This window comes from Toxorhynchites rutilus, chromosome 3 (assembly GCF_029784135.1).
Source record: "Toxorhynchites rutilus septentrionalis strain SRP chromosome 3, ASM2978413v1, whole genome shotgun sequence".
Taxonomy (NCBI): domain Eukaryota; kingdom Metazoa; phylum Arthropoda; class Insecta; order Diptera; family Culicidae; genus Toxorhynchites; species Toxorhynchites rutilus.
The window spans coordinates 142,046,591-142,073,070 of record NC_073746.1 but is presented as its reverse complement, the minus strand read 5'-3'; the positions used below and the strand labels follow the sequence as shown (position 1 = coordinate 142,073,070).

At 36.9% G+C, this 26,480-nt stretch overlaps 2 protein-coding genes across 2 annotated transcripts in view; both read right to left on the bottom strand.

Moving 5' to 3' along the window:
• Positions 1 to 7,948: 7,948 nt before the first annotated feature.
• The window catches only part of LOC129778727 (chromosome transmission fidelity protein 18 homolog), a 45,682-nt gene continuing 27,150 nt past the window's right edge, over positions 7,949 to 26,480 (bottom strand). The window contains exons 9-10 of the mRNA XM_055785804.1: positions 8,225 to 8,285; positions 7,949 to 8,074 (exon numbers count right to left, since the gene is read on the bottom strand). Of these exons, the coding sequence (XP_055641779.1) occupies positions 7,974 to 8,074; positions 8,225 to 8,285 (162 nt within the window). The 3' untranslated portion in view covers positions 7,949 to 7,973. The remainder of the gene's footprint in view (positions 8,075 to 8,224; positions 8,286 to 26,480) is intronic.
• On the bottom strand, positions 21,681 to 22,698 carry LOC129778581 (general transcription factor IIF subunit 2-like). The gene has a single exon (XM_055785553.1). The coding sequence runs from the start codon at positions 22,479 to 22,481 to the stop codon at positions 21,681 to 21,683; it is 801 nt and encodes a 266-aa protein (XP_055641528.1). The 5' UTR covers positions 22,482 to 22,698.

The window sequence follows — 26,480 nt, the reverse complement described above, 5'->3', positions numbered from 1 at the left end:
GTTATTGACAGCTCTGTTCAGGAAAGTACACAAATGGACAAAACAAATGTATGGGGAAATGGGAATGCTTCCAATTTTCAACAATTCAAACCATATTCAGACTATGGGATTGTAAGGTATAGCATATCAAACAAATCTTAGAAAATTTCCGATTCGATAGGAATGCAAATCTTTAAAATCCGTTCGCAGCAAAAATAGTTATTAACGTTAACTTTATTTCATGATAACGTGACCTGTTTTCTAATTTGGCAACCTTCATGTAAGACGTAGTCCTACGTCAAAAAACATAAAGTTTTGTCTGATGGATGAACCTGGTAACTTTCTATCAATTTAATGTAATCTTTTGAATTAAATTAGTAGATAAGTGTATTATCATGCAAACTCCAACGAATTTCAGAATACAAAAGAACTGGCAATCTAAGCGCAAGCAGTAAACTGTCAGGAGCATGTTTGGACTTGAATTTTATCATGTCTTCTTTTATGTTAAATCGCGGATATGTGTCAAATACAGAGCAAGTCAAAACTCGTGATACCATCTGATCGGAGTTATAAATCAGGACACCTGTAAAAGCTACGATTATGACCAACCTTTGTCATTCTTTGGGATATCAGCTGTCAGCCACGGGTGTCTTGAAATCAGCTACATAATTACATACTGACAAATATTCATTGATCAATATTCCGATAGCAGCACCAATATAAACATTATCCAAACCGACATAATACTCTTAATCGAACTAAATATCAAAGAAAGGGAGGCAAATTAGTGAAAATCCACCACATCGTACAGGGTCTCTCAGATTAAACGCTCAGGCAAAAAAATCGAATAACTCCTTATAATTTTTTTTCCGCTCCGTCGATGGTAATAATGCATTCCCCACTTCAGGAAGATAATTTTCGGCTACTCGTTCAGTCTGATCGAATGGCTTTTAGTGTCAAGATGTACAATTTACAAGAACGTGTATTTTTAGTGAAATCGTATCACTCGGGCATGGAACATTGTCCTCTTATGGTAAGAATTTCAACATTTCTCGTCGTCGATTACTTCCTCTGGGGATACGTGAAGGACCGTTGCTATGTTAATAGGCCACACAATTTCGAGAAACTTCAAAAAAGAAATAATTCGGATTTTTAACAGCATCGAAGTCGTAATGTTAGATTTGTGCATGAAGAATTTTGTTCACTGTTTGAAACGCGTATCGAAGAAAGGGGTGGTCACATTTTCGTTTTTTAAAAATAAAAATCGGCCCACTTTTGTAGAAGTTATTAAAATTTGTTGCGTGAGCGTTTATTCTGAAAAACTCAATATTCTGTGTGTTTTGGGATTCTCACGGGTGGAAGGAAAGAATATTATTCTGAGGAATAAACAACATGAAAATGCCGAAGAAATAAAAAAGCTGCATAAAACTGTGAAAGTTTAAAAAAAACTGGAGTTTTTTCGTCTTTGGCTGTTTCGGTGGGATACTTGAAAAATACTGGCAATATACAGATAAAACTGAAAGGTTGGCTGACAGAACGCGTGGAGGAGTTGTGCGTAAAACAGACCGTCGCAGTGATGTAATGATCATCCGAGAAGAAAAAATCATCGGTAACCATTCGATTCGGAAAACCTTCATCTCCCAGTATCCGACAGAACAATTAGCCGTTGGATCAGGAAACATGGACTGCAGCAAGTTCGCTTGTAAACTACCATACATCAGTCCCAAAAAGAAAGTACGACTAGAGTTCGCAAAAAATGCCTTAACAAGACGTGTTTTGCGGACTGACGATCGAAGTTTGAGATCTGTAATAAAAAACGACGAGTGAGAGTATGGAGAAAATCAGGTGAAGCGCTACAAGCAGCAGAGTAGCGGAACTACAGAACTACTCGTGTTTGGGCCGTGTTTATGGAAATTAAATCGTACGGCAAGGGGTTAATACCTCTTTGCCGGCTCAACGGAGCGGTATGATAATCTCTTCATTCGAAAGATAAAATATCCGAGAGTTGTTAATTATTGACCCGGAAACTTGTTTCAATAGTCTAAAATTTTCTCTGAATACGGGCTATTGAAATTACACTAATCTGTATATAACCCGGAGCCCGCACGGAAATCCATTCAGTGGTGATTAAAAATGACAGGGAAATGGTTCCGCTGGCCTAAACACTATGCTCTTCTCTCCAAATCCCATTTCTTTTCTGCCACCGGATTGTACGGTGGCTTTTAAGCCGGTACCCGCTCGGAAACCTGTTTAGTTGTAATTGCGAAGTAGGAATTGTCTCACTGGTTCGCTCGCTTGACTAAACATGATATAATATGATATAACATGATATAATTTAGTAATAATAATAGGCGACTACAATCTGCCTCACTTGGACTGGCGATTTGATGAGGATACAAACTCGTTGCTACCCATGCGTCATCGGAACAAGAAATAGCTCTGGTTTAGAAATTCGGACTTCAGCAGATAAATAATCTCTCGAACTTTAACGGGCGGCTTCTCGATCTCATTCTCACGAATGTGCAGAGAATCTCAACCTGTTCGAACCGCCAATACCCTTAATGAGAATTGACCCTCACCATACGCCTCTCTTGCTTCATTTCCAAGACACTGTAGCTTGCGTTGCCAATGCGAGCCTCAACGATGAGAGATTCGATAGCAATAGGGCTAACTTTTCAGGCTTGAATGAAACAATTTCCGAAGCTGAATGGAACGAAATCGTTCGTGGCGATACGATTGATGACGCGTCTTCTATGTAAAGATGTATGAGATTATTCGAAATAATGTACCGATGAAAAGAAAGTCTAGTCGTGCCAAATTCAAACAGCCATGATGGAATGCCGAACTGCAAAATGTACGCAATCGTTTGAGACTTTAGATCTAGGAGCACACTACACAAAGACAAGTTACGCGAAATCGAGCACCAATATAAATCTCTACAGATGGCATGCTTTAAAAATTATATGCACCGCATTGAGAGCAACATAAAGCTTGATCCTTCTGGAAATACATCGCAAGTCGCAAAAAATCAAAAGGTATACCCATCAACATTCGCTTCAACGGAGAGTCAGCTGAAACTGAGTTGGATTCTGCAAACCTGTTCTCGTCGTTCTTTCAAAGTGTGCTATCTAATAACTCACCACACTTGACAGAATCGTACCAGAACAGTTTGCCGCAGTACAATCTCAGTATTCCACGAGTATCCTTCGGTCAACAAGATGTCATCCGAAAATTTGTATCCATCGATGCTTCAAAAGGTGCAGGTCCGGACAGACTTTATCTTCTCTTTATTGAAAACTGTGCTGCATCCCTCGCCTTCCCTGTTTCCATAATATTCAAACAGTCACTTAACGACTGCGTTTTTCCGAGTTTATGGGAAATAGCGGCAATAACTCCGATTCACAAATGCGGTAACATTCACGACGTAAGCAACTATCGTTCAATTCCAATACTTAGCTGTTTGCCGAAGATACTCGAAAGCATGGTGCACGATGCTATATATGAATCCGTGCATCACGAAGAACAACATGGTTTTGTTAGAAAACGTTCTACAATAACGAACCTAATGTGTTATGTCTCCCATTTAATTGGAAGAATGGGAAAGCGACAACAGACGGACGCTGTATACGTTGATTTGGCCAAAGCATTCGACAAGGTTCCCCTTCGTCTTGCTGTCGAAAAACTGAAAAGACTTGGCCTTCCTGATTGGTTAACGCGGTGGTTTTGGACGTATCTGTCAGGACGAAGCGCATTCGTACGTAGTGGGAACACAATCGTCATCCTTCGATATTTCCTCTGGAATTCCACAAGGAAGTCACCTGGGCCCACTTTTCTTCGTTTTATTTATTGACGACCTGTGTAGATCGATGAAATCTCCGAAGTTGATGCATGCCGATGACCTGAAGGTTTTTCGTAGCATAACGTCTCCGCTGGATTGCTGCGCACTTCAGTCCGATATTGATGTGCTTACTAAATGGTGCGATGTAAATGGCATGGAAGTAAATGTACGGATGTGCAATGCTATAACATTCTCTAGGTCACGTTCACCAATTATTTTCGGCTACAAAATGACATCCTCGAACATTGAACGAGTCACCGTAATAAAGGATCTCGGTGTATATCTGGATCACAAACTAAAATTCGCGGAACACATAGCATTAACCACCGCCAAGGCTTTTTCGATGTTGGGTTTCATACGTAGGAACACCCTATCATTCGAAGATGTGTACTGCCTGAAAACCTTGTATTGTTCTATTGTTCGCAATATACTAGAGTATGCCGCTCCAGTATGGGCGCCGTTTCATAATGTTCGCATCCGGAGAATTGAAAGCGTGCAAAAGTGCTTCATCCGCTATGCACTTCGCTGGCTACCGTGGTCCGATCCTCTATATTTGCCTGCCTACGAGGATCGCTGTAGACTCCTTCATTTGCCAACATTAAAAAATAGGAGAATAATTCTACAGTGGCTGTTGATTTTCGATATCGTTTCCAACAACATCGACTGTGCTGAACTACTAACAAATATTCGATTTCACGCATCATTGAGACCGACCCGACGTTTTGAGTTTCTCCGACTACAAAGTCATCGTATTCAATACGGACAGAACAACCCACTGGATACATGTTGCCGTTTATTTAATGAAGTTTTCGAAAAATTTTACTTTAACATCTCAAAAACTACGTTTAGATTAAGAATTAGCTCATAAGTGTCTGTGCGATGTATTTTTTTTTATCGAAGACTTATAATATAATAATAATTAAATATTTATACTCATACAACCACACACTGTTCGGGCTCGGGCAATCATACGGTGGACTGTATTTGGTATGTATGGGATTCCATAGACCTTTGTCGAATGTAGGTGTCCACACAGAATTACCACGGGTGGGGTTCTTGTGTGGATCTACAATCTTGGTCGGAAATGAATGACACTGTTCGGACTTGTTTCAAATTTATTTAATTGATGTTGTTTTTACAAAGGTTGGAATAAAACTGAACTATCACGTCTGTACTAACTCGCTTATATAGCTGTCGCAACCTATTCGTTATGCTACCATCGGTTAATGAGGAAAGCTATGTTGCCAAGTTTGCGCTACACATGTTACCGAGGAACCTTACTGCTAAAACCTTACAATGTATATTTTAATTCTTCCGTTTAGAACGGAACACACACTAACAAGAAAAAGAAAAACTTTTAACGTTCTTTCAAAATATTCACTCATTCATTGAGAATTAAGGGACGAATGTCCTTCGGATTAAAGTCCAATGAAAACATTTTTTTGGATTTTTTTTCTCTTGTCACATTGTTTTTTTGGATGGATACATTTCACTAATTTGCTACACAAGCTTTGATTTAAGAATAAATTGACTGCATTATTGTTTCAATCTCTGTCTATATAACTTTCCTAAACTTTAGGCTCATTAGCATTTTAGTTGTAACAGAGCCGGATTTAATCGTGTAAATGTTACATGTTTATCGTATCTATAAATTGTAAATTACACAGTAGCCATTTAGGCGTAAGAGTGTTCTTTCTTTTCTTCCATTGTTTAGTTAGACCGAACAGTGGATACAGGTGATTTGATCGTTGTTGCGAGTCTTCTTCTTCTTCTTAAATGGCTCTAACGTTCCTAGAGGAACTTCGCCGTCTCAACGTAGTATTACTTGCGTCATTTTTATTAGTACTTAGTTGAGATTTCTACGCCAAATACGCGTGACCACAGTGTAAGTCGGAGAAAATTTCGTTAACGTAACGAAACCAGAAGGGAAATCGGGAATCGAACACCGAACGGAACGGGAATCGAACCCGAACCCCCGGCATGTCAAATTTGACGCTAACCACTCGGCCACGGGAGCACATCATTGTTGTGTTATTAATAACAAAACGGCCCGATGTTTCTTGCAGAGTAAATCAGTTTATAGCAGAGCTTGTGTGGATGAAGAGAGGCCAGGACTCCGGCCGTGAATCGATCTCCATCACTGATGATTGTGGCGTGAACGTAATTATTTTATAACAACACAAAGACGGTAGATTGAGCGCCCTGAGTTTTAAACTCACGATCCAACTTAGTTCGATGGTTCGATACTCCTCCCCCTTCCTAAGGGGAGACTGCCCCACAAATGAAACATAACTTTCTGTATAACTCGAGAACTAATAAAGCAAATGGAACCAAATTTGGAATGTGAGGGTTTTTGAGTACGAGAAATGCTTCTATGATGGTATGACACCCCTCCCTTCTCTGGAATGGAGAGGGGGTTCCGTAAAACAAATACACATATTCCAACCTAACATGAAAATTGAAAATTTTTGGAAAACTCTGAAGAAAAATGGGAAAATTCAAAAAATTTGATGCGATTCGCGATCTACAATTACATATTGACATATTAGTTCATTTGATGTTTGCGGTAACGAAATTGATCGTCGTTCGAAAGTGAAAATGGATTTTAATGTGATAAAACGCACTCCTGCATCGTCTTCTATTTATATAAATAGAAAATTCGAGGGGTAGTATCCGAGACACGACCGCTTAGGACGTAGGACTACACAACTTTTTTTTTTAAATTTGTTGATTTATCATTTCGGATATTATTTGCAAATACATCGAAATTTCATGAATAACTCTTCAGCAAAAAAGTTCCGGGAATCCTGGAAAGGTTTAATGTTATGCGTTGTTTTGTAGAATCATTTCGAGAAGCAACGATTCTTTCTTGCCTTTGCGAGAACAGTCACTAATCGGTCATATGTCGCCATTTGTTTCTTTATATCAATGCACGCATTGCACTGAGTATTTAACGAGAGGCATCTTCCGTGCATTAAACATAAAACGAGCAGAATAAGCGACCTTTGTTCTTTAGGGCACAGAAAGATTCTGAGAATTTCCTTCAGAGGAGCTGCAATACTTATACGCTAGCGACAGCTTACTTAGTATACTAGGGTAGAGTTTACTTCGCAAATATTCTCTTTTCGCATCCCCCTTCGTTGTTTCTATTCTAGCGGCTACTTAAGTTGCCCGTTATTGACAGCTCTGTTCGGGAAAGCACACAAATGGACCGAACAAATGTATGAAGAAATAAGAATGCTTCCAACTTTCATCAATTTAAACCATATATAGACTATGGGATTGTAATTTATAGCATCAAACAAATCTTAGGGAATTTCAGATTCGTTTGATATGTAAATCGCCAAAATCCGTTCACGCCAAAAATAGCTTTTAACGTTAACTTTATTTCATAAGAACGTGACCTGTCTTCTGATTTGGTACCCTTAATGTAAGACGTAGTCCTACGTCAAAATGGATCGCCGAATGTGATGATAAGAGCAAAACTCGAGAAAGGAATTGTCCGGTTTAGGGCTGTCTTCATTCTATCATATTTTCTGTATCAAACATTTATTCCATGTAACGGAGAATCATGTTATTTGAGGTGGATGAAAAATCTTGCACGAAAATTGTGTCTGAAAATAATCTGATATAATGTCGAGTTTTGGTATAAGTAATGAAATTTTATATTAAAAAATAATTTTAAAGCGTAGATTAGAAGATCAATGAACAGTTCGGTGATTGGACCCATGAACGTGCGCTTAGTAAGAAACCGTGGATATGTGATAACGGAAAATAAATTTTGGGCCGGACGAGGTTTGCCGGGTCAGCTAGTTTCACATAAAATCGCATGAACGTTTTATGTCGAATGTTCAAATGAACAGAAAAGTAGATCAATCACCTCTTGTTTAGAATTTGAATTTGTTGACCAATTTGACCACAGTTGACCGTTTTCATCTATTCATCTACAAATGTGATGATTTTATTCTTCGAATCTTATAATAAAATATTTCAGCCATTCCATGCCGTGGAGATTCACTGCTCAAACTTCCAAGCTTTCTGTATTGCTTATAACCCCAGAAACTCCGAGAAATTACCCGAGACAGGATAGTTCTTTCAAAAAACGAAATCATGTTATATAAAATAACTTACTTTATTCACCGTATCGACATCCCATCTACATCAAATCGTGTAAAGTAACATCCTTCCGCACTGCATTGTTGAATCCCTCTTTGTATCGATACCAGATAGGGCTTTTAACAATCGTGTCCGTTCCGCCTACAAATTATACAAGCGAAAAGAATTAGCATTAGAGAGTTCTATTATCCAGCGGTTTCTAAGCTAACTTGAATCGGGAGACATATAAAACGATCAAATCGGCATTGCGTGAAACAATTACAATATCCGAGAAAAGTTCTTTTTACGTACCTTCCTGAACTGACAATGTGGTTTCCTTCGTTGTAATGCGTCCAAAGAAATCCTTGCATACCTAAGAAGAAATAATAAAACAATTATTTGCTGAGAATTTTTTATGTAAAAATTATCGGAAGTTTCACTTTTCGGAACGGGTCTTAAAATAAATATACTTTTATAATCACACTCGTGATCCAAGTATTATATACACCATCCAACGACTATAAATCGCTCAATTTGGAGAATAACTCAGCGGAAAATGTGTAAGCACACATACACCTTATCCCGAGCATCAATTTTAGTTATGAAACCAATCCTATAAAACCAATCAAAAGTACGATTGGATCTATCTTTTCGATCTGCCAGAACGGGTGAAAGAAATTCACTTTCTTGGAGGGGAGCTCTGTGTGCAGGAACGAGCAGCAACAGTAAGCGGAACCCGAAAGAGGAAAGACGACGTATGCTCTATCAGCCGTTCAATCAAACTTTCCTGTTCTATTTCAATTTTCCTCTTGTGCACCGTTTTCTCCGCGAGCACCGGAAGCTCGCGATGCAATCAATCTGAATAATAAAAATATTTTTAAATTGATCCTTGATGGCATAACTCTGTGCGGTGATTACCTTTCTTCTCAGCGGTTTCGCTTCATCATCGACGAGCAGCAGCAGCATTATGGGCTGAGGCACTGTTCGCGATACTTGCACTGTATTGGGGGAGGGGGGGGGGTGTTCTCCAAGACGTAGAATTAACTCGTGCGCAAAGAATGTTTATTATTGAGATTCTCGCAAAGAACGTGGCGAGATAGATATTCAATTCTTCGAATAGATCACCCATCTTATGCAATCGGTTGATTATGTTTGGGTTATATTGCCGAAGAATCGCGACTCATTGTGTTGTATCAATATTCAACCATATTAATATGAAATATGAGGATACTTTTTTCACAACAATTGATATGGAAATCCATTCCCATCGAACAAGGAGTACATACAGATTTCAATTTGTGCAATTTACTCTTACACTAGTCTTGGTATATATCAACATATGAGAGCACGCATATAAATTAACATGAAACTGATAAATATTTATAAAGGAGTGAAAGAAAATTGCCTTTCGTTATGAATACGGAATATGGGCAATATTGAACTTACAGCAAAATGTTAAAGATAAAGCTGGGGGTGGTATTACGCGATTTGCTATAAACGATCAGTATGATCATATTCTGAAGGATAGGATAGATATTGATACAGATTGAATTGCTAATCACCATATCTGGTATACGTTTTTCTATACTATTACAAATAGAATTCATAGAATTAGCTAAACTACATCCTTGTTGAATAATAACGGACATTGCGGTATGTGCTCTGTTTTTATTTAGGAAAAAAAACTTAAATTTGCAATATCTAAAATACATATTTTTGATTTTTTTTTTTCATATAAAATAGAAGTCATGTAGAAAATTTTTAAAAATGAGTCCATGATGGTAGAACTATTTTCGACGAACTTTGTGAAACATCGAATTTTTATGAATTTTCGAAACTTCGAACTTTTGTGTGTTAACAATCATTTTTAGTCACAAATTATGAATCCTGATGTGATTTAAAATAAAAAAGCTCTTTATCAATCTCCTTCTAAATGCAGCCATTCTCGAGATATTTGAAAAAAAAATTCTAATTTATCATCTTTTTTATACTACACTAGCTGACCCGGCGAACTTCGTCCCGCCCAAAATTAATGCTTTCATATGAATTCTTTAGAACAAATTTCTAAACCGTTTCCTCATCATAACATTGTTCTATGGTCAGAATAAAACAAATACAACAAAATGAAGACGGTTCAAAAGGGACCTTTCTTCCTTCGGATTTTGCGATTAGCAACACATTTGGCCTTCCTTTTTTATTTATATAGATAGAAATGCGTTATTCCGCCCGAAAATCCATTTCCACCATCAAACAAAAAACAATTTCGTTAGCGCAAAGATCGAATGGACAGAAAACGCATATCATGATGTAATTTTCGTACATATTACCGAATTTTCCGACCTTCCTTCAGAGTTTTCCGAAAATTGTTCGATTTTTCTATCCGCTATATTGATCTATGGGCCAAGACAAATACAACAAAATAAAGACTACTCAAATTGGACCATTCCTTCATCGGGTATTGCGCTTAGCAACACATTTGGCCTTCCATTTTTATTTATATAGATATAGAAGAGTTATATTACCTGAAAATCCATTTCCACTTTCAAACAAAGATCAATTTCAATAGCGCAAACATCGAATGGACCGACAACGCTTATCAAGATGTAATTTTCGAACATATGGGTATTCAATTTACCGAATTTTCCGAACTTCCTTCAGAGTTTTCCGAAAATTTACCGATTTTTCTATCCGTCTATTAGTCAAGACAAATACAACAAAATAAAGACGACTCAAATCGGACCATTACTTCTTCAGGTTTTGCGATTAGCAACACATTAGGCCATCCATTTTTATTTATATAGATAGGCTCTTTTAACACGTTAAGCCCGTTAGGCTCAACGTCGGCTCAACGTGTTAATATGTTTGTCGTTTTATACCGTCATATTAATGAAATTTAATAAATTTACTTATAATTTCCAACAACTTTCCCAAAAACATCATTATGGTAAAAGTATATGTTTAGAAGTTACGTTGAAAAACATTTAAAGACATGTGAGTTAAAACTTCTAAATACCATAATGATGTATTTTGAAAACAATCATGATCATGACGATATAATACGACAAACATATTAAAAGAGGCTATTTACTATAAAAAAGACCATAAATTAGAATTTTTTTTTCAAATATTTCAAAAATGGCTGCATTAAGAAGGAGATTGATAGAGAGCTTTTTTATTTTAAATCACATCAGGTTTTATAGTTTGTGGCTTAAAATGGTTGTTAACACACAAAAATTTGAAGTTTCGAAAATTCATGAAAATTCGATGTTCCACAAAATTCGTCAAAAATGTTTCACCATCTAGGATTCATTTTTTAAATTCTCTACATGACTTCTTTTTATATGAAAAAAATTGAAAAGAAATTAAAAAATACATATTTTAGATATTGCTAATTAAAGTTTTTTTTTGTGAAAAAAAAGAGTACACCCAGGTTTTTTTTACGCGGGAAATACGTACCTCGTAAAAAACCGCGTAAATTGGAAAATCCGCGTCAATTCGAAAATCCGCGTAAAAACCGCGTTAATTGGAAAATCCGCGTAAAAAAACATGTCTTCTAATGATTGATATCAAATGGGACTATCCTTACGTAAAACGGAAGTAAAAAGTTGAGCGTAGCACGCTTCCGGAAACCCGTAGTTTTTTTCCTGCAATTTCATTGGTTACTGGTAGTTATAGTTCGGGTTTCCTTACGAATGAGGTCATCTGCTGTTGCTAGAAGATTCCCTTGTGATTTGTACACTCTACTGCCGATTCACGTGCAGTACCACTGTTGGACCGTCTAGAGCTAAGTAGACAGGGAAAAATATTCACGAATCGCTGCCCGTAAAAACCCCGTCCCGTTGTACCGCCCGGTGAGCTCCCCGTTACCCAACACCCAAAATCCACGTAAGAATCGTGATAAGGTGCGGCACTAATTTCCATCATAAACGCTAAGCTCCGTTACAAGCACTAATTTTTTTTTTTTTTTTTTTTTTTTTACTGTATTATAGTGACTTTCAACTCATTTGGCTGGCTCGTCACTTTTACTTCCATTTTTGGAAGAATGTCGGGAGTGAGAATTGAACTCGTGACCTTTAGCGTGAGAGGCATGGATGTTACCACTACGCCAGATCGCCTCCTCCCAAGCACTAATTACCGTAATATACTCTGAGGGGATATAAGAGAGAAATGTGAGCTGAAGGAGAGATGTAATATTGCACTGGGTACCGCGTAAAAAAACCGAGTTAATTGGGAACTCCGCGTTAATTGGAAAATCCGCGTAAAAAAAAACCTCGTAAAAAACCGCGCAAAAAAACGCGTAAAAAACCTGGGTGCATTTGGAAAAAAATCATGATCATGACGATATAACACGACAAACATATTAAAAGAGCCTATTTTACTATAAAAAGACAATAAATTAGAAATATTTTTCGAATATCTCGAGAATGGCTGCAGCTAGAAGGAGATCGATAAAGAGCTTTTTTATTTTAAATCACATAAGGATCCATAATTTATGGCTTAAAATGATTGTTAACATACAAAAATTCGATGTTTCGAAAATTCATAAAAATTCGACGTTCCCCAAAGTTCGTTAAAAACAGCTTTACAATCTTGGACTTATTTTTTAAATTTTCTACATGACTTTTATTTTATATGAATTTTTAAAAAAAACATGATTTCTTTTTATATGAAAAAAATAGAAAAAAATTAAAAAATACATATTTTAGATATTGCCATTTAAAGTTTTTTTGTAAAAAAAAATACTAATTTTTTTACTCAGTGTATGATTTTTTTAAGTTTTAATATCAATACTCTATAACACTTTCTAAGACACTATTTCGGTATGACTTATTCTTTTGAGACATAAATTATCAAAAATTTCTCTTACTAAAATCGATACGCGCGATTCAAAAGTTCCACTCGATTCAAAAAATTCCCAATTGCTGTGGAAAACTCATATTTCCTCCAACCCAAACGGAATACAAATTTTCATTCGAATCAAAAAATACTCATGTTTTGTCATTTGTCGATTTCATTTGGAATTGCTGTACTAGAGATGCATTTTTTCGTTTTTGGGATATGATTTTTCAAAGTTAAACGGTGGTCCGAAAAATCATTTTTCCTTATTTATCCAAAAATGACTTTTCGCAAAAAAAAAATTTGAACTACTGAACCGATTAAGGTGATCGTCATATTAAATTGAAGCCAATAAGCTAGCCTTCTTTGAAAAAAATACCACACTCGCAGGACCATTGGATTCTAGTCGCATAGGTTTAGTATTATCAAATAGGAACATTGAACAAAGACTTAAAACATGTTAAATTTGCAAAATAATAACTCAAAAACCTCTGATTTTCGGATATATTATGTAAAAAAAACTCAGCTTTTCAGAAAAAAAAAATATAAACAATATAGCACCCTTTATCTTCAACCGAGAAAACTATGAAAAACTAACTCAATCAATAATTACAAAAACGAAAATCCAAAATCCAAATTTTTGCAAAAGTAATATTTTTTCAAAGAAAACTAACTCATAATCTTCAATTTGATATGTCGATCATATGAATCGGTTATGAATTTTGTAGTGGAAAAAAGGGGGGGAAATCGTACAGTTCCTCAACTGAAAGCGATCTGTCGATAAAACAAGCAATTCTTGGGATTCAAGATCAGCTTCGATCTATTATTATCTCTCATATTTTTACTGAAAAGTACCAACAGGTCAATTGCATAAAAAGTTAATTCACTGATGGATCGCGTCTCAATGGATCTACTGGTTTCGGTGCCTTCAATGAAAATTCTTACATAAACTTGCATAAAAAATGCATTAACTGCTGGAACCTTGTTCCGTTCGTGTGCTGGCAGCAATAAACTTCATAGTAGCGATGATTTCCATTTCATCTTCTCGAATAACGAATGAACCCGAATTTTATTTTAGTCTCAACATTGCCCTAGATTAATGAAGGAAGGGATGTGATAACTGTTGACTGCTATTTGCCTAATTATTTTCTAGCTTTTAGTACATTAAAACGTTTTTTTTTACTTATTTTATTTTCCAGTTTTTAGTACATTATCTGTATGATTAGCATACTTCTCTACAATAAAACCATTCAACTTTTGACATAGGAATATGTCTTTGATTTCTATATAGAGGGGTCACTCTACGAAACATGTAACGATTTGTTAAGAGTTTTCAAACGCATATTACTCAGAATCGTTATTGCGACCTATGTTGTGTTATATATCAGTAGAAAGGAAATTTATCCAGCATAAAACATAAACAGTGAATATAGTGAATTTGATGATTTAAACGGGTATGGTTTGTTTCGATTACACTAACCACTTGCTTTCCTCCCCTACGCAACGAGTAATCTTTTTGTCTAAATTCGACCGTTAGCTCACAATGTGAATTGATGCGTATAATGAACTATTCCCCATTTACCGATAACAGACATTCATCAGTTATTGTATTGTAAGTTGCCCAATCAATTAGTGCTAATTACTATGCTACTAACAATTTATGTAATTGTGATCCAGGATGTCATAATATCGATCATGTTATCTGGTTATGTAAAAATGCAATTAATGAATTTAACTGGTTGCTGATTTAGAAGATTGAAAGGGTATACTCACGCATATCAGATTATGACACCTCGAGTAGTATTTTACTCCCCATATAAAGGGTGTGTCACATCAAATTGCATCACGGAAAAAACGCTGTAGAAATTCGCCCAGTAGACCAATCCTTTTGAAAATTTTAGACAGTAAATAAAAACTATTAAACAACTTTTGGCATTTTCTTTTTATTCATACTTCGAGCCCAAGCCCGTATGCTCGCACCTTCCTCTTTACCCCGTCCATAAGGTTCTGTACAACGTCAGGTTGTAGTTTTTGACGTAGGATTACGTCTTTCGGGAACATATTGGGGTACAAATTGAAAAGCGAAAATCGAGCACATCGTGAAAATTGTCCAATTTCAAACGCTTATTGCTCAGTCATTTCATGATGGATTGGTGAGATTTTTGCGTCAATCGATTTCGGCACTACATAACAATTTTTTATTTTGAAGAAAATAATATTTGTCATGAAACTAACTATCGAACAATTGAAAAACCTCAACCCCTATCCTAACGGAAATACCCACTTCTGATTGGACGAAATTGACGAAACATGCGGCGGGTCCCTAACAGAGACATCCAAATCAAGCTGCCAAGCTGCTCAGCAACGTCAAGTAACAATGAGCCGTGTAACTTTATCAACTTGTAACTATTCTAATTATGAATATTTTTTCCGTTCAATTTTTGTTTTATTGTTTAAAGATAGATAAACAAAGAATGGTATAATGTATAGTAAAAACATTCTTTGTTTTATTTTTTTTTCCGCAGCTCGAAAACACATTCGAAATTCTTGACTCTTTACATTTTTTTTGTTTACTTGATGTTTTATTGTTGCAGCAAAGTCGTATTTGACAAATTTTGCGTTTGTTAAGATGGGTTGCATTTGATGATTTCGCAGTTGATCTTTGTGCGTCTTCCTTATTTTGATGAATTTTTCTGTCTTGCAGCTCTGCATTTGGTGGAAAGCTGTTCTGCTAATTGGAACTCTTTCAGTTTGATTAAGCATATTCTGTGTAAACCTGACTTCTGACGGGAATAATTGTTCATCAACTGTTATGTTTTGCTTGATAGCATGCCGATACTTCCGAAATCAATGCAAATTTATTTGTTTGTTGGCGTCTGTTTTTAGTCATTTTGTCAAAACGAGTAAATCGTAGGATTTGCTAGAACTTTTCTGTTGCCATATTTTTTCAAAAAAAATAGAACCCCACTTTGTTGAGTATAAATAAATCAGTTTTATTTTTATCTGCCTTGTAAGTTCCACGAGCATATAAAACCCCAATAAAGGGTGTGTCACATCAAATTGCATCACGGAAAAAACGCTGTAGAAATTCGCCCAGTAGACCGATTCTTTTTGAAAATTTTAGACAGTAAAATAAAAACTATTAAACAACTTTTGGCATTTTCTTTTTATTCATACTTCGAGCCCAAGCCCGTATGCTCGCACCTTCCTCTTTACCCCGTCCATAAGGTTCTGTACAACGTCAGGTTGTAGTTTTTTTTTTGAACAGAAATCCATTTTCTCTTGAAGTCCGCCTCCGATTTGACAACTTTTGGGTTCTTCCGGAGGGCCTGTTTCATAATCGCCCAATATTTCTCTATTGGGCGAAGCTCCGGCGCGTTGGGCGGGTTCATTTCCTTTGGCACGAAGGTGACCCCGTTGGCTTCGTACCACTCCAACACGTCCTTTGAATAGTGGCACGAAGCGAGATCCGGCCAGAAGATGGTCGGGCCCTCGTGCTGCTTCAATAGTGGTAGTAAGCGCTTCTGTAGGCACTCCTTAAGGTAAACCTGCCCGTTTACCGTGCCGGTTATCACGAAGGGGGCGCTCCGCTTTCCGCAAGAGCAGATCGCTTGCCACACCATGTACTTTTTGGCAAACTTGGATAGTTTCTGCTTGCGAATCTCCTCCGGAACGATGAATTTGTCCTCTGCGGAGAAGAACAACAGGCCCGGCAGCTAAGGAAAGTCCGCTTTGACGTAGGTTTCGACGTCCATTACCAGGCAATGGGGCTTCGTCAGCATTTCGGTGTACAGCTTCCGTGCTCGCGTCTTCCCCATCATGTTTTGCCTTTCGTCGCGGTTAGGAGCCTTCTGAACCTTGTATGTACGCAGGCCCTCCCGCTGCTTGGTCCGCTGGACGAATGAACTTGACAAATTCAGCTTATTAGCGACATCCCGGACCGAACTTCTCGGATCACGTCTAAACTGCTTAACTACGCGCTTGTGATCTTTTTCACTGACGGAGCATCCATTTTTGCCGTTCTTCACCTTCCGGTCGATGGTTAGGTTCTCGAAGTATCGTTTTAGTACTCTGCTGACCGTGGGTTGGACGATTCCCAGCATCTTACCGATGTCCCGATGTGACGACTCCGGATTCTCGAAATGAGTGCACAGGATTAATTCACGACGCTCTTTTTCGTTCGACGACATTTTTCCAAATTTACGAAAAATTGACAGTGAAGCATGTCCAACGTGATCTATACACTCTTATCTGATTATAAGCGAAAGCTGAAGATATAATTCCTAAAAATTAAATTTCTACAGCGTTTTTTCCGTGATGCAATTTGATGTGACACACCCTTTATATGCAAGTATTTCTGATATTACTGTTGTCCAATCGTTCCTCAAAGTTCAGCAGGCTTCTTCTTCTGTGCACTTTTTAATATTTTTGATAATATTATTATATGGGGGGTCTTCGTAGCCACATTGATTGCGCGTTCGCTTAGTAAGCGATAAGTTCAAAACTCAGGGACCTCATTGACCATCTTTGTGTTGTTACAGAATAGCAACGTCCACGCAACAATTATCAGCGATGGAGATCGATCCACGGTCGAAATAAGATCGATTCATCCATACAACTGCTCTACTCTGCAAGACACATCGGGCTGCTGTTCTAAAAATAACTCAACAATGATCAATCAACTGTCTCCGCTGTCCGGTGGTCCAACTGGATAATGGAAGAACAGAAAAGAATACTCTTACGCCTAAATGGCTACTGTGTAATGTGCTAATTATAGATATGATAAACATGTGACATGTACACGTTTAAAATTCAGCTCTGTTATAGCTAGATTGCTAATAAGCCTTAAATAAATAAATGGGATATAAAAAATAAATATTATTATATTATCATAATGTTCTTTTTTGCGCAGCCTGACGAACCTTTCAAAATCTTGAAAATCAAAATAAAAAGTGTTTCATGTTTGAATAGAAATGTGAAATGTTTATTCATTGTTTAATGGAAAAACAACACTCATATAGAGCAAGTAAATAAATTGGAAAAAAGGCATTTGATTTTTCAAAGATCGATTTCCCAAAAATTTATTCTCTGGTAGCGATTAATCAGTGAATCGATGCCTACGCCGTTTAGAAAATCGATCCTTCAAGATCGATCTTTTTCTTAAGATCGTCCAATCTTAGCTATTACTACCCACTGCTGACAATATTGCTGGTGCTGATGACCTTAGTGTATGTGCTCTGCTTTTCGGTTAGAATATGAATGAGGGTGGGGCTTACGATGCAATGTGTCGCTTCTTTTCAGGCTTCCAGTGTATTGAGAAAAACCGTTGTATGTAATAGCAGCTTTGGGAAAGAAAAGGATAGCAGGCAATAGATCGCTGGCTTGTGGGTGTCCAAAATCAATTGTTGGCGGCAACTATATTAACCGCAATGGAACGAGTTTTAACTTCAGGTTTCAATCGATGAACACAGCTCCCATTTTTGGAAAAACTCTTCTTCCCATCCGGTTTGTAATGTGTTGTGCTTTTTTAACTCGGGAACAATGCACGGATTCGTGAAAATTGAATGATCGAACGGAAAGTCCCCAAGCTGTCCCCATGCAAACAAAACCATAAAATCCAAACATTTTCTGTGCCAAAAAAATGGATGGTATAAATCTATGATATAACCGCAAGGTTGACGTGAGACTATCGTCGGCTTAGTAATCATTTGTTTGTATTGAATAAATTATGGATTGAATTCAACAATTTTCGAATTTAATTGAATTTAGCATATTTGCTTTGTAAGTAAAAAGCTTGAACGAATGCCATGTAAGATTAATTCATTTATGTTATTCATTATGATATTCGTTACAAGTAAATTTGATGACCGTCCATTTACGTTTGGTATGATTCCTAGGACTTTAAGAATATGTGAACGGAAAAATGGTCTCTAAGAATATGTGAACGGAAAAATGGTCAATCGATCATGGGATTTTACAGTACAAAAGTACTCTCAGCTTGCATATATTTTCAGAACCGATTTCTCCAGGTATCTTGGTTTAGAAGTCTATGTTAGGGAAACACATTTCAGTGTGAACAAAAATGCCACCGACATGCATGTATTTGCAATGCCGATTTCCCCAGACACATTTTTTTAAGTCTGTCTTGGGGAAACCGCAAATCGGTCCAATCAAAACGTAGCAGTTTGGATAACGCTTGACATTGCACAATTGCCCAACAGAGCTGTCAATAACGGGCAACTTATGCAGCCGCTAGAATAGAAACAACAAAGGGTGAGGGTGAAAAGAGAATAATTGCGAAGTTAACTCCACCCTTGCATAGTAAGTAAGCTGTCGCTAGCGTATAAGTATTGCATTTCCTCTGAGATAATTATCAGAATCTTTCTGTACCCGAAACAACAAACGTCACTTATTCTGCTCGTTTTGTGTTTCGTGTTTGTGTTTCGAGCTGTGAACGCTAGCAAATATATCACTTGAAGTGCATCTGACATTATAGATAACAGAACGATCCGAACCATGACGAAGCAGACGAAAAAAGAGTAGAGTGCAAATGATTTTTGGTCGCTCCTAGCCATCAGTGTTTGGCTTTGTGTATGTTGCTTGTTTTCGTTGCTCTAAACTCAGAACTTGTTCATTTCCTGTAGGGTATGACGACCACCCTAAGCATGGGGTACAATCAAACACAATGTATACAAAATTGAAGCATTTCATTGTGTCACCATCGATCTTAAGGATGTTTTCCACAATCACGTTGATTTTTAGAAGGTTTACTTTTATTTCATAATGTTATGTAACATACATTAAAAACGGTATGAAAATGGTGATACTAAAATTAAGCGGGGTAACGTTGGCCACCACTAGTGGTATGAAGACCACATGATTCTAGCCGTATAAAGGATTATTGTTTCCGGCAAAATTGTGCTACAGATCAGAGTCATTGTTCTATGGATCAAGCGTGACAAGAGAGGGAGGTGTTATTTTTCCTAAATTACCTATAACGTGCTTATTGCGCAACCCTCATCATAATAAAACATTACTATATAAGGCATCTGAAAACAAATCAAATGTATCATGAATGCGCCTTGCAACCAAAAATTACGTGCCTTCCAATGATATATTTTATGGCAAATCACATCTCTTACAATAGTGGCCCAAGTATGAGTCGATCAAAAGTGCCTCAATCATTTTATGAAATGTTTTATAATCACACCGTTTTCTGTATAAACACAATCAACAGACCTGTGTGTTTACTATTATAACATTGCTTTCACGAAACATGTACATACTCACCACTAAAACACTAAATTTCTAGCGAGCAAAATAATAAATCGGTGCTCTTCGCCATCTGAAAAGTTTATTTCTGTTGTTTTATCATAACGTTTCACCTATACACACGCCAAATTGGGTATACATAATTGAGGGTAATGCAATACACTAAAATAATGTATTATAACTGTCCAATAGTTGATTGTTTCAATAATCTGGAGAGTGGCCATCTTACTCCGGGTGGTCGTCTTCCCCCGCCTTCCCCTACATGTGAATAGCACACCTTCGATACTTTTAGTTACCATTCGTATTTGCTCTCGTGTGCATCGGCTCTGTTTTGATGCAACAAGCTCCTAGCTTTGTTGACGGTTTTGACCGAGAGTCGAGGAACGATTTTTCATAATAGATCATTCTCGCGATGTTCCATTTTTATCGCTGCAACTTTGTGCATCTGTTAGACGCGTGTTTGAAGCTTGTTGAATAGCGATGCACGGAAGAAACCTTTCACACTTTAACACTTTCGTCGCTCCGTCACCCAGATGTGGGTGACACTTTCCTCGTTCAATTTGAATAGGGTTTTCAAAAGGAATTTGATAGAATAGGCACCTAAGTCTAACTGTAGGATATGTAGAGAAAAAAAATTATAACCATATCAATATAATGTTTATACTATACTTTTTATTAATTCATAGTGCGGATGATTTGTACTGCAGCTTTTTGCGAAACCCATATAAAATGACTTTGGCATGTGTTATTGTTGTCAATTCATCTACAAGTTGAATAATTTTTTTTTCATTATTCTAGTGATTTGCAACACATAATGTGGAATAAAATATTACTAGATTATGTAAATGTTGTATACAAACTAAGTTTGATCTTCATTTAATAATTTATCCGCAAGCAACTCAAAAAAGTCGCTTTGGACGACGAACGTGTTAAATACTCAGTGCAATGCGTGCATTGATATAAAGAAACAAATTGCGACATATGACCAATTAGTGTATTGTTCTCGAAGAAGAATCGTTGCTTCTCGAAATGATTCTACAAAACCACGCAAGCCATTAAACCTTTTCAGGGTCCCCAGAACTTTTTACTAAAAAGTTATTTATGAAAAGTATTCGCAAATAACATCCGAAATGATAAATTAAAAAAAAAGATTGCGTAATGATACGTCCTAAGCGGTCGTGTCTCGGATACAACCCCTCGATTTTTTCCTGCATGTTCTGTGTTAAGGTTTAGGTAGCGGATTTTCGCACATCTCATCGAAATAGGAGCGCATGAAAGTAACTTCAGGTTAGGTCGTATAGCAATAGTTGAATATGGAAATACGGTCGTCAATAAGAGCAATTGATCTGTACCCAGAATTAATATGAACAGGATTGCTTCACATTTACATTGTTTTTTTAAGAAAAGGCAAACCTTTGGTGAACATTTGAGCGATACTTTCCATTCATTCAACTTTACTACACGATCAACAGATGCGTTTAGTTTTCTAAGTCTAAATTGGCGGACTATGTATCGTGTCATCAAATATGTATTTTGTAGAAGAATATACAAAACCAAATAGCAAAAAGCAAGTCTAACAAATATTGTTCGTGAAACATTCAGTTTTATTGTTTAATGAAAGTGCTAAAGATATACTCTACTTTAATAGAACGAACTATTTCTAGTCACTATCATCACAGTCGTTGATATTCTCTTTCTTCTCTCCGTCGTTGTAGTGACGATACTCCCTCTTTAATTCCCACATATTTTTGTGCGGGTTCTTCATGTTGTAATCGCAGACTTCGTTCAGGATCTCCTTGAGGTAAGTGATCGGCTGACGCGTAATCCGAACCAAATCCTTGATGTTGTAGTATTGATGTTTTTCAAAGGCATTGAACAGGACATCTAGTATCTTGTTCTTATCCTCGCGAAAGTGCTTTCCTTCCGCCTTTCTACGCGCCTTCTCCTCAATGTTGTGCTTATGATCCGACACCGGTTTGAAGTTTTTAACAATTTTGTCGAGTGTTTTGGTTTGCCGGGCCGGCTGGGCAGCTTTTCGGATTGATTCCAGTTTCATCTTCATGTAGCAATCGTCCGCTTGCGGTCGACACTCCAGCTTCTGTACAAATCGGCCCCCCATGCTAAGATTATCGGACTGTGGGGCTGCGTTTCCTTTGTCCGGAGTATCTCCTTCCACGTGGACAAATGTTCCCAGGGTTTGATTTGTGACAGACGAGACATCCAGTATATGAGAAATAGGTATTTTATCCGCTTCCAACTTCAAAACCGCATCTGAGAGATCTAGGGTAATCTGCGGCTTCTGGCTTTTGTACTTTTCGATCCTTAATTTACTAGCATTTATGTTGCCTGGTGTTTTCTCCCATCTTTGGGCGATGTACTTGGGTACTTTTACCAACCAAACGCCTCGGCCGGCGTTTGAAACATCGAGATAGGGGTGAGGTGCAGTTTTTGGATTGGGCATTTTCAGAATACTGATTTGCTTCCTAGCATGTCTTTGCTTTTGTACTTCAATAACGGGTATTATTATTTATTGTTTTGAAATGACTGGGTACCCATATCTGGGAAATCATTTAGCTCTGAACTACCTGTTTACCTGGTCTCATGCGTACCTTTAGGAAAATATCTCAAGATAGAGGCTTTCAGGTCACTTCTCTATCGAATCAAGATGAACTGTTAATTGATTCGTAGCAAATATTCGAAAAAGGACTTTCTAGCCATTTGCTCTATATACCGTAAAAAGTAATTTGATGGGTAACCGTCTGGTATGATTGAAATTAGTTTGCATATAAATTATCGTAAAATACTATTGAGTGTACCAATAATTTTTGAGGAATTTTCAAAAGGTAACTTAAATGACATTAAATCGTATCGGACGATCTTGCAAATATAGTTATCAGCCATTCCATGGCAAACCGCTATAGTGGTTCTCAGATTTTAGTGATAATTGGTAATTTTGCTCTTTTTTCGCAAAATATTAGACCCATTTTTTATTTTTTCATCAGGACAGCCAATGGACAGCCGTCACCCATCGCTTTCGTGTAATCGACCCAGCACACGGTAATGATACTGATGTGAAATTGACTGTGGCTGCATTTAGTTTGTCGAGAAAAGTACATTGGCAAAATGAGAACAAAAATTTCGGCATCGTGAGCAAAAAGAACAAAAAGTAATCCATAGGCCCTTTCCACGATCACCAAATCTTTCACAAAAGAGTTATTTAAAATACAATACGATGCATTCCGAAATGCTATTCTTACACAGCCATTCCGTGCCAAACCGATAGAGTGGTTGTCAGATTTTTGTGAAAAGTGGTAGTTTTGTTCTTTATCGCAAAACGTTAGACCCGTATTTTTTTATTTTTTCGTTAGGGTACTCATTTTCATTTTAGGCTCATCCCAATGTCCTGGAAAAAAGGTAATGAAGATGGTCGAGTTTCGAGCGACATAGCATGCGCTGCCATAACTATTTAGCAAATAGTGACGTCAGTTGTTGTGTTTATCTTTGATTGCCCACCGCATCCATGTAAAATGCTATTTTCAGGAAGTAATTTATCAATTAAAAACGTACATTTTGTAGAGTTCCCACCGAAAATGAGGCTAATGTGATAGCGTGGAGTGAATATTTGTGAAATCACGTCGAAAAAGACGGATAAAAGCGATATTTTCATGTGCCATTCTCACTCCCCCACGTTCATAGAAACAAACGAAGTTTCATTATTTTACCGTTACGAAGCTGATGTTTCGAAGGCTCTCAGTTTCGGTGTGTATGTTGTGAGATAATAATCGCCAATTAATCAAAATTTCACCGGAAATGTTACTGCTTTAAAAGAACTAAGCATACGACTACTCTCTGGACCTTTTCACCACATGAATAATCGAAATAAACCATGCTATAATTACCATCTGTTAAAAACCAACCAGTTGAATGATTTCATGAGAATTTTAGCTCAAATTGGCGTGAGTACTTTGAACATTGTTTTGTATCTTCCATATACATTCCATACTGAATGCAAATAATTACGACACGATATTTTACTCGCCAATACAGATATACTTCGCCTACTGCTCCACCTCTATATGTACCTCATTGGGCTCATCCGAAATATCAACTTTTCCCCCTTTTTTCCAAAAATGACATTTTTCAGAAATTCATAGCTTGTGAACAACTAAACCGATTTAGACGGACGACATATTAAACTAAAGCTTATTAGCTAGTCATTTTTGGAAAAATGCTACGCTTGCAAAAATTCCAGGTTTTGGTTTTGTCATTATTGATTGTATTCGTTTTTTATAGTTTTCATGGTCTCGGGACCAAGGGCGCTATATGTTTTTATATTTTTTACGGGAAGCTGAGGATTTTTCACATAACAGATTTCCAAATCAGGGAGGCGCTTGTTTTTTTCGTTTTTGAGTTATGATTTTTCAAAGTTAACCAATGGTCCAAAAAATCATTTTTCCCTTTTTTCGATGATTTTTCGATATTTCGGATCACCCTAAAATGAAAATGGGCACCCTAACGAAAAAATAAAAAAAAATACGGGTCTAATGTTTTGCGATAAAGAACAAAACTACCACTTTTCACGAAAATCTGAAAACCACTATATCGGTTTGGCATGGAATGTCTGTACAATAAAATATATATACTGATTTTTGTTTGCTTGGAGAGAGCCTGTGTTAATTTAGAGTTTAGACGTATTTTTGAGCTTATTGGTGGTTGGGGTCTTTCAGATCGATCATTCAGTTTTTACGAATTCGTGCATGGTTTTCAAATTGAAAGGGGCGTTAAAGTACAACACGTTGCAAGCCGGATGGAAAGAATGAAATTTTCCAACAGCAAAGGTTAGGTTCATTGTTCAAGTTATCACCAACACAATCGATTTCGGATTTTTGTTGCCGTCCTGCAAAAGATGCTGAATAGTATAATTTGTGAATTATTCGTTTGGAAATTATGTTTTTGAGAGCGTTGGAGTTGTGATTTTGCTAATATGTACAGAAAAACTACTCCAATATTCGATAAGTTATTTAAATTGACAGCCCTTGGTGTAGTTTTAAGTCTCTTCGGTTATGTCCCCAACATTACTTACCCGTCTTTTTTCTAATCGCTTCGCTTATAGCTCTAAATTAATCGTGAGGCCATGTGGTAATACCTCATGATGGACGACTTCCATCCAATCTCACCATACACATCGTATAACCTCATGTGGCGTAAATCTAGGCTTTAAAGTTGTTCGTGGTGGTTCGCCGTGTTTACTTCATGATTTTCTACGAACGGTATTCCTGTATTTTCCCCCATTTTGACGTAGGATTACGTCTTTCGGGAACATATTGGGGTACAAATTGAAAAGCGAAAATCGAGCACATCGTGAAAATTGTCCAATTTCAAACGCTTATTGCTCAGACATTTCATGATGGATTGGTGAGATTTTTGCGTCAATCGATTTCGGCACTACATAACAATTTTTTATTTTGAAAAAAATAATATTTGTCATGAAACTAACTATCGAACAATTGAAAAACCTCAACCCCTATCCTAACGGAAATACCCACTTCTGATTGGACGAAATTCACGAAACATGCGGCGGGTCCCTAACAGAGACATCCAAATCAAGCTGCCTGTGGGGAATCGGCATTGCAAATACTTGGAAGTAGGGACAGCTTTTGTTCCTATCGAAATGTGTTCCCTATCAGAGACATCAAAACCAAACTGCCCGGGGGAAACAAAATTTTAATTTGGAACTTGAATGTTGATTGCTTCGTGAAATTTCATATCAATGATCGATCGTGTATTGTGAAAAATTTAGTACAAGTCTAAGTATAAAATTGTATATGGTAGAAGTTGTTTAAAAAATGACTTGGTATATGAAACAATTTATTTCAATTTTCATAAATAAAAACCAAGGTGTATTCCCGCTCAAGAACGGGTCGTTTGGTTTAACCCTCTACAGCCCAAGCCCGCCTTTAGACGGGCTTCGCACATTCTCTTTTAAAATTATTCAGACATTATTTTCAATGTTCACCCCCACTAGAACGTCTTTAGAATATTTTTATCTATCACACATATACATTGTGTTTATGCTGGCAGCTTTCTGCTAGAAGTATTTTATGTTGAATGTTTGAAATACGAGATAAAAGTGGAGCAGGTTTTTTAGATAAATAAAAAAAATTGGTAGAGGGTTAAGCTGTCTGTTTTGTTGTGTTCATTTTCACCCAAGGAAAGTTTACACGACGAGAAAAAATTAAAAAGTGAAGAAATATTACAAAAAGTGATTTCCCATATGCTCTACATATAGTATTAGTTGTTGTTGTCCAATTAAAACTCGCATTGGGTTGAATAAACACTCAAAAAGTAAAAATTATGAAATAAAATTACCTTTTCCATTTCAAATATGTTTCCCCTATATTGAAGTAACATGTTTTTACTGATGAGAAAAATTGATAATTGTGTTCGGTAGTGGTCATTA

Bases quoted from the DNA above. Each gene is read 5' to 3' on its own strand.
- LOC129778581 (XM_055785553.1), bottom strand. From the start codon at position 22,481: ATGCCCAATCCAAAAACTGCACCTCACCCCTATCTCGATGTTTCAAAC.